Source organism: Xiphophorus maculatus, chromosome 9 (genome assembly GCF_002775205.1).
Source record: "Xiphophorus maculatus strain JP 163 A chromosome 9, X_maculatus-5.0-male, whole genome shotgun sequence".
NCBI lineage: Eukaryota > Metazoa > Chordata > Actinopteri > Cyprinodontiformes > Poeciliidae > Xiphophorus > Xiphophorus maculatus.
This window is the reverse complement of record NC_036451.1, coordinates 27338456-27347706: the sequence shown is the minus strand read 5'-3', so window position 1 is coordinate 27347706 and position 9251 is coordinate 27338456. Positions and strand designations below refer to the sequence as shown.

The following is a 9251-nucleotide window of genomic DNA, read 5'->3' as shown; positions in this document are numbered from 1 at the left end:
GTTTTTGCAGTGTAGATTTATCTTTTTTTCATTTTTTTTTATCTCAGTTTTTGAGGCCATAAAGCTCGGAAAACAAGACTGCATTGTGTTGTCTTTTTTCTTATTGAGTTGCAAAAACCAGCTGGTTTACTGGTGAAAGCAAATGAATAACAGCAAAGGAAAAAGGCAGGAGGTTTTGTCGAACATATTTCAAACACTGGGTTGCATAGCCTTAAAGTATTTGTTTTCCCCACTAAAGTTTTTTTTTTTTTTTTTTTTTCTGACGGAAACTATGGGTTCCAAAGGTTCTTAGTTCCACATCTTGGGATCCCAACCATGGAACCAGCCGGTGAAGGAGGGCGGCTCCTGCCCCTGCTTGATGGTGGTGATGGGGATGCCGCGGCGACCAGAGGGGTCTGAATTCACGTAGTCCTGGGCTGAAAGGAAAATAAGGAGAATTTAAAAACCTCAAAGTGTGTTCTGGAAGCATTCTTAACAGTTGAGGAGCAGGCCGATTTGTACCGATTTGAGGCGCTCCAGTCGTTTCTGTGTCATTCGCTTCTTTTCCAATCCAAACGAAGACCTGAGAGCAGAAAAGTCTCAGTGAGCTTAAACTCAGGAAATCACAAGAAAACACATTTACCACAGAACCATGTCAACGTTAGCGGACCTGATCCCACGTGTCCAGAACCATGACGTCATCGGTTGCCAAATCAATCTGTGAGAAGTCGCCTGGCACCTCTTCTGCCTGCACGTCGTCAAACACATGCTTATGTAAATATGTGGTGCTGCGCAGAAGGTATTTTCGTCCTTTAAACTTTTAAACATTATATCCACAAACTTGGGATTTATGTGACAGAGCAAGACAGAATAGCAAATAATAGGGAACTGGAAGGAAAATTATAACATTTCTTCACTGGTAAAAATCTGAAAAGTGTGGTGTGCATTTGTGTCCCCCTTGAAATCAAACGCCTAAATAAAACCCAGTTTCGATTAGGGATGCACAGATTCACAAAGACCAGCCCTAAATTTGATTGAACAATTTGATACAATGGAAGACTGGTCTTCACAGATTCTCTCCTTCTTATCCAATTGAGTCATTTAGCTATTTATTCTTTTTCCTCCATTTTCTAATTATTTGCTACTTTGTGTTGGTCTATCACATAAACAACCTATTTGTAGTGGTAAACAAGACAAAATGTGAAACTTGGAACACTCACAATGAGCCGACCGGTCTTATTGGAACAGCCAAACAGTCTTGGTGGTCTGACTACATTCTGGAGGGTCTTGGAGGTCTGGTAATCTTTCTTCCCTCCCAGTGCTGTCCAGAAACCAGCTGCCAAAAGGATAATATCTGATTAACACAACAAAGCACCCATTGCATTGCCATGTTGCAGTGATTATGCGTCTACTTTTGCCCGTCACCTGGTTCCTTGGATTCCTCCACCTCTGTGGCAGTTCCACCCAGCAGGCTGGCAACGTACTTGGCGGCAGTCATCTCATCCGGACTTGCTCCCTTCCCCTTCCACACGAACAGGGAATTTGCCGATTTGAGCACAAACACGTCGTTGGTGTTCAGGCTGGAGGCCGTGGCTTCCACCTGGGTAAAAGAGATTAAAGATTTCCACAGTTCAGCACAAAAAAGCATCACTTCCACATAAACTTTTCTCAAGAACCAAGGCCAACCTCAACAGCCCGCAATGCTTTGGTGGAGCTCTGGCGGATATGGAAGAGACGAGTGCTGGCGGGTTTGCTGTCTCCACCCTTGCGGGACGTCCCACCCAGGTAGATGATTAAAGGCTTGTTCTTGAACAGGCTCACCAGGTGAGGAGGCTCTCGGTTCTGAGTGACCCGGACCTGTAGAGACACAGATGATGTATAGTATGAAGATGTAGAGAAAGCACGCAAGCTCAGCATTCTAACTGAAAGGTGGGTCCTCTCACAGTTGGTCTATCTGAAATCTACTGGAGTGGAGTTTCTTCTTGTTCCTTATCAAAAACACTAATCTGAACAACATGATTCCATAAGGTCAACTGATTACACTTTGGTTTGCTACCAATGAGCAATTTTCTTTAGTCCTGGGTAATCACAGTGGTAGTGCTGCTTGGAGATGTTCAGACACTTTAGAGCAGGGGTCTCAAACTCCAGGCCTTGAGGGCCGCAGTCCTGCAGTTTTTAGATGTGCCACAGGTACAAAACACTGGAATGAAATGACTTAATTACCTCCAACTTGTGTAGATCAGTTTTCCAGAGCTTTAATGACCTAATTATTCTATTCAGGTGGTGCAGCAGAGGCACATCTAAAGGTTGCAGGACTGCGGCCCTCGAGGACTGGAGTTTGAGACCCCTGCTTTAGAGCTTCTTGGTTTACTTTTGGTAAGAAAGTCCTTGGTTGGAGATCTCTGTTGGAACCAGGGAGGCTGTGTAGAGTCTAATAAGCTCTTGGCTTAAAAATGAAAGAATTACAGCGAAACACAGAAAGTGGTGCTGACATGATAATGAAACAGACAAGTCAGAGTACCCGGAGAGAACCCGTTTATGCATTGGGAGAAGATGCAGAGGAACCGAACCTGGGATTCAAACACAGGACCACAGTGCTACCAACTGTCATTATGTGATCCACTATGCTTGAGAACATAACAATTTTGTTGCCTGTCACTATAACCAATAAAACTTGAACTGATGTTTTATCTGTAAAATTGAATGGATGTTTGTTGTACTCAGTAAAAATACAAGATGGAGATAACACACCTGGGTGGCCACTCCTCCCATCGAATCGTCCAGTTTGACTGTGAGGAAAGCTGAAGCAGCCAGTTCATCCTGACTGCACTTCTGGCCTTGCCTGCAGCAAAACAACACCAGGTTCAGTGCTAAGAATGCTTGTTTCAGCTTTGAGCAAAAGAAGCAGGAAAGAAATTTGCTGCATTCAGTCCATTAGCTAATATGCATCATTTGTTTAAAGGATAGATACATAGGATGCTAAATCTCTGTTAATGTTGTGAACAACAGGAAATTTGGTCATTTCAACTTCTGCAGATAGTTCAACTCGTTAGAAGAGATGTACAGAACACAGACAGGGACCAGCTTGTCTGTGGCCATCTTACAGATGGTGCAAAGCTACACCCACCAGGTGTAGATGATGTGCTTCTGCCTGCCTCCATCGTTGTATGAATACAGCACCAGATAACAGTCTCCTCCATAGAAATGCCCATAGCTGGACGGGTCCACAGGGGCCTTGTCACGTCCTTCCACACGCCAGATCTACAAACAACCAATAGTGTCATATGTAAACACTACTACTACTACTATTAGTAATAATAATAATAATAAATGATACATGCTTCGTTATTGTGGCAGAGCCCGTAACCTCACCTGGACTTTCCCAGAGCCGTCATCCACCATGCCGTGCTGGGCGGCCATGGCGTTGTTGCCATGGAGTTTTGAGGCATCGAAGGGAATCTTCTCCACTTTAGCGATGCGACCCACAGTGTAGGTCTGACCTGTGGCCGCTCCCTCCAGCCATTTGAAAAAGAACTGCTTGAACAGAGTGGTCTCACTCCCCGCAGGAATGACCTGGACCTTTTATTGGGAGAAACAGACCAAGCAATGAATGTGTTTTCATCACACCGTCTAATGGAGACCCCGTGACGGACACTGACTGCATTACCTTTGTTCTTGGAGAGTAATTCTTTTCTTTGATGAACTTTTGGGCAATGGTCCATGCTTCTTTGCGCTCAGTTGTGTTTGCCTTTGGTCCTGCAGTGTGGGATGTGGTACAAAGGTCAGAGTTGAACAAATTTAGTCTGTTCTTCAATGGAGAAGTAGCAGAATACTAGCAGGTGCTATAAACACAAACTGTTCATCAACAAATGTACAAAATACAGAAAAGTTTTGAGGAAAAATAAACAGAAATCAAAAGCCTGATACCTTTCCAAACAAATATGTTCCCGTCGTCTCCATTATCCAGGACGTAGCATTCACTGGGAGAGAGCATGTCTTGTTTGAATGGGTTTGAACCGGCCACCAGAGTTGTTGACATGTCTCCAGAAGCATCAGAAACCTACCAATAAAAGATCCGACTCAGACTTTTCAATGTATCACTCAAATCTATTAGATACCAGCAACAGATTAAAGATTAAACAAAATCTTTTTTGAGGCAGAGTTGAGAAACTATAATACAAAATTCAAATGAATGTGCAAGAGGCAATCTGAAAGTAAATGATTGATTTTACCACGCTTGTATTGATCAGATCCTGAAACCGACTTGGTATCAGTTTTATCCATATTTTGGATCAATCCACTCACCTCTAATTCAAACGCAACAGTAAGTACAAACGCTTTTGCTCCACAAAACGGAAGTACTCCAGACCACTAGGGGGAGTCAACCTCAAACCATATAAGACCAGACCCTCAGTAAAGATGGGATGTCCAGTAGTAAGTTGGAGTCTTGTTCAAAAACACAGTCTTTTACAATGACATAGAACAACAGCATATTTACAGAGGTAATACCTACACTAACCATAGTGGTCTGGAGCATTTTTGTTTTGTGGTGAGAGCTTGCAGTGGTTTGTACTTCCTGATGTTTTTTGTTATTTGTGACATTTCCCCTTTTTTGGCCAGTACAACATTTAATCACCAGGGAGACCAAACACAAAGAAGAGACACTGCTGACAAAGGAGTCATCCAGAAGAATGCATTACTTCCCCAGACTAGATACAAAAACCATTTTTGTTTGACTTTATTTTTTAATCTGTATTAAATGAAAGTGACACTGAAGAAGAATTCAGTGACATTCAAACCTCTTTGAGGTTTCTGTAAACGTTTGAGATAAAATGTTACAAACATTTCATTGAGGTATGTTCACCAGTGGTATATCTACCTGATACAGAGATGCCTTATTCTTCTTGGGCGTCTCATAAGCCACATCACAGTCTCCTGAAGGGAGATTCGGCTTTGGACCAAGTTCCTGTTAACGAGTAGAGATTATTGTTCATAGACCTCATGAAAACACAACCAGCGACAAATATTTTGTGTGCTTTGGTGAAGAGTCAAAGAAGAAAACAGCTCACCTTGATGACAGCCTCGGGTTCACCGCCCTCATCAATCATGTTCACCTCAGCACGGCCATGTCTCTCATTGTCACGGATATCTTTGGCCATCTGAGTGGCCTTGAGACGCTCATAGCGATTGCTCTCACTGCCAGACCACTGGTAGATCACCTGTTGTTGCACCGAGCGAAAGAGAAGGAATCAAAGGGAGGAGTCTTAGTTACTGCAACATTTTTCTAATTAAGCATTGGTTTTCTTTAGCTCAGACTTTGTCTTGCCTTTCCCAGGTCGATGATGAAGCAGTCTCCCTTGTTGAAGCTGTCCCAGGACAAGGCCACCTCGGTGGCTCTGACTGTACGCCGGCCTTTGAGGTGCAGCAGGCGCTTCACATTCATGTCATTGGTCACGACATGCTTGAAGCCTGAGTTTACGCCACCTTTCTGTGGATAACAAGCCATTTATACCTCTGTTGTCCCATCCAGAACAGATCCGCAGTGATGAAAACAATGAACATGTTAGACGTCATCATCCTGCTATGAACTTTGTTCTTTTCATTCTGAAAGGACAGAGACATGCTTCTTTCTAAAGCACACACCGCCCTGTTTGTTCAGCTCTCAACAACCAAAACGAAGACAAATGAACACCTAAAGCATGATCCCTTTGTGGTCTGTCCGTCCACTCTTTCTTGGAACAAGTGAATTTTGACAGGCTTACAGGTAGCAAGCTGCAGTACCAGGAATTACACTCCCATCAGCCACAAACGCTTTTAAAGCCTCAACTATTTATGCTTTCAGTCTGTCTAACACCTTATTATGTCTACACTTAACAAATTACAGCCTTCTTAGTCGGATCAAATTTATTTTGGTCCATTGAACTGAAGAATAAGTTTTGTTGTGCTTCCAACTGGAAATTCTGAAAATCTGAGTACAAAGAAAAAGCTCCATTACAGTCCAGCGATTTTCATTAAGAAAATAAGAAATGATCTTGCTAAAAAAAAGAAATGATCTTGCTAAAATAAGAAATGATCTTGCTTTTGTCCATGCTATGGACAAAAGCAAAAGTGTTGGTCGATAAAAAATGTTCACGTTGCGATTGTGGTCTTGGTTCATTTATTTACAAGTAACGCCAGGGATTCACTAAGAGGTATTTTCCAGTGTTAATTCATGGATCAGAAGCTTAGAGGTTTGGCATATTATCATGTAAATAAATCTTAAGATTAGTTTGATTGCAGTCACAATGAATCCAGTGGATTCTCCAGGCGTTCTGAGGCAGGAAATCTGAAACGGACCATCTTCAGGACGGGGTGAAATGGAAGCAAGTCTGTGCGAAAGTTTCAGCCAACAAAACAGTTGGAATGTGGTGACTCATGGCATCATGGAGCAGAATCTCAGAGGAATGTTTCCAAAAACGAGATCCTGTCTGATACTCCTGTTTTTTGTTTTTTGGGGGTTTTTCTTTCAGAATCTTTCAGATTCAAGAAAAGAATAATATTTGAGTGTAGAAGTTAATGGCATCTGTAGCAGTCTGGTATTTTGGCATTGTCAGAGCATGTCTCTTTTTGGCAGCTCAAACTCTCCATGGAAACCCTCTATGGAAACCAGGAGGAGCAGGCTACCACACAGCCCAAAAATAACCCCACAAATTTAACTGCTCTGCTTAAAAAGTTCCATTACTTTTATACACGAAGAAAAAAATCACATAAAACAAAAGATATCTAGGTAACATTTATGTGAAGGGGTGTTCATAGGACTGACAGAAAACCTGTTCTAAACATGAAGGAGTCTTCATGAATGTCTATGACTGTTGTCCTGAAGTGTCATTCAGTAAATAATGACACTTGTCAATACAAACAATGCAAAGTTGAACTAAAAGTTGCATTAAAAGCTCATTAAAGTGTCAACTTTAAATTACTGGGAAAATAACATTTTTAATGCAAAGTTGCATTAAAACTTGCAATAAAATTTTAAATGTCATTAACTTTGCATTAAATGCGTCATTGCTTATGAGACTTCATGACAACAGTCATAAACATTCATGAAGACTCTTTCTGTTCATAACAGGAGTTATGTCATGTTTAGGACAGTTTCATATCAGTCTTATGCTCACCTCTTCAGCTAAAGTGTTACTGATATGTAAAATGAGAACAGGAGTATTTCACCTTGTACTTGATGCCAGACTTGAAGTAACCCTGAAAAGTGAGCGACTCTTCGTTTTGGAACTCGTTGAATTGGACCGGACCGCCACCAAGGTGATCGTCCAGCTGAGTGATCAGAATAGCAGCAGCTCCAGCCTCGTCTTTGGTGGCTTCCTCACCTGCAAACGGGACAGGAGTTCAAAAAGTGGCAGGAAAAACAGGACAGGGGTTTGTAGGTCAGACATACCAATCCATGAGTGCACGTTGTAAGAAGGAGCTGCAGTGGTGTGGAGGATGACGTAGGCGTCCCCGGTGAAGAAGTCTCCGTAGAGCTGCTTTGGAACCGGAGCCAGATCCATCTTCTCCACCCGCCATATCTCCAGGCCGGGCTTCTTCCCCGCTGTCTGGAACGCCTGCTGTGCCATGGTGCTGAAGGCCTTAGAGGAGACATGTTTTCATTAATGACTTGGCCGTGCTGCAGAAAACTACCTGATGAGTTTCTTGCATGGAAGAAGCTTATCATCTTCAGTAATGTAGCCCTTTGAGCTTTCTGACTTTTTTTTTTTGCTTTGCCTTCTTCCCTTGACTCAAACATGTACCCACAGCTATGCTCCGAGACAGATTCAAAACCACCACTAGCTTTTAGGATTAAAGTGTCATTCATGAACTCAAACATTGAACCACATCACCATCTGCACATTAGAGTTCTTTGTTTTGTTTCCAATAAACTCCTGCAGGGTTCCAGGAACATTTCACTGCAGAACCTGTAATACAGGCACTTTTATTTATTAACTCAGCTGCTCTTGAAGCAGAATGTATTGGACACAGCAGGGTGTGTCCGGCCAGCCTTCTACTGAGCTACACTGCAAGTCGTCTGTGGGGCGTTTTAAAAAAACGAGCAACCATTCGCTGAGAAAATGCATCTAGTTAATTGTTGAAAGTATAATTATGCTGGGTGTGGACAAACCGGTCCACACCCAAATATCCAACATACAATCATGTTAAAAAATACTTTGTTTCCATAACCCCAGGTCATAATGTGCATTATTTAGTCATACTTGGCTTTACTGGCATGCAGCTTGTGTTAAAAGTTTGTTTCAGTAGATGCATAATGCAGACAGAGTTCATGCAGAATCGTGATCAGTCTTGCAGGAACTGTTGCTATTGCATAAACAGTGACACGACAGGAAAGATTTTCAGATCCAAGACGTTTTCCTTTACCTGGGTGAGGAGAGAATCAGATGCTGGTTGTGGAGAAGCTGCACTGCTGCTCTTCCAATCGTCCGCGGAGCCAGTTTGAGCTGCCGGGCGCTATATAAGCAGACAGGACATCCGCCCTCAGATGGAGAGGCGTGTTCAGCCACATCCAGGCCCGGCCCAGGCTGCAGAACCAAACACACACAACCGCACGCACACACAATACACGCACCTCCTGATTCCCAGTCTTACATAACTTCAATTTTAATTGTGGGGATTTTAATTGTGTCCCATTTAATTTACTGCGGATCATCTATATTTGAACGTGTACAGAAAAAAAACAGGAAGTGAAATCTGAATGAGACGTAAGCAGCTTTAACGTTTACTCTGCACGGGATGTTTTTACTCCTTTATAAGGACAGAGTTCAACAGAAACACAAATGTAACACCTGCACAACTTTCAGCTAGAATATTTTTCCATTAAGCTAGTGCTTAGCTTAACGTTCAAAAGTATTTATAATAATCTAGAGGTTTATATGTCTGGGCTCCTCAGAAACCCCATTAAGGAGAAATCTGAACCTCCTAAAGCTCACATGATTCTGAGCCTTTATCCTCGCCGACTCCTGCAGCTTCACAGGGAAGTGCATGAACACCCCTATGACTGCAACCATGAAAGAGTTTTTGCTTCTTTTTAAAAAAATATATTTTCTATTAGCTTTTCCATAGGAGTTTGATCTGGGACTGATGGAAGCAGAGTGGAGCATATTGATCTGATGGAATCCATCAGAAGTTTTATTTAAATTTCCAGACATTTCAAATATTTTATGAAGCTTTGCATTCTAACAACGTCCCACAGCATTACAGACCCTCCACTGTACTTTTTTTTCTACATA

General features: G+C 42.3%; 1 protein-coding gene across 1 annotated transcript; it reads right to left on the bottom strand.

The window, feature by feature from the left end:
- Positions 1–219: 219 nt before the first annotated feature.
- On the bottom strand, positions 220–8488 carry LOC102218977 (gelsolin-like). The gene is made up of 17 exons (XM_014471364.2): positions 8383–8488; positions 7409–7598; positions 7186–7340; positions 5306–5467; positions 5049–5198; positions 4859–4945; positions 3907–4039; positions 3647–3735; positions 3352–3558; positions 3107–3240; positions 2731–2821; positions 1666–1836; positions 1405–1579; positions 1200–1315; positions 650–727; positions 502–562; positions 220–416 (listed from the first exon to the last, which is right to left on the bottom strand). Exons 2-17 carry the CDS (start codon positions 7584–7586, stop codon positions 289–291), a joined length of 2115 nt encoding a protein of 704 aa, XP_014326850.1. The 5' UTR covers positions 7587–7598; positions 8383–8488; the 3' UTR covers positions 220–288.
- Positions 8489–9251: the final 763 nt, after the last annotated feature.

Excerpts from the sequence above, each read along its gene's own strand:
- LOC102218977 (XM_014471364.2), bottom strand. The coding sequence starts at position 7,586 with ATGGCACAGCAGGCGTTCCAGACAGCGGGGAAGAAGCCCGGCCTGGAG. Across the intron at positions 1,316-1,404 it reads GGAGGAATCCAAGGAACCAG|CTGGTTTCTGGACAGCACTG; the intron begins GTGACGGGCAAA and ends TCCTTTTGGCAG. Across the intron at positions 563-649 it reads TTCTGGACACGTGGGATCAG|GTCTTCGTTTGGATTGGAAA; the intron begins GTCCGCTAACGT and ends TTCTGCTCTCAG.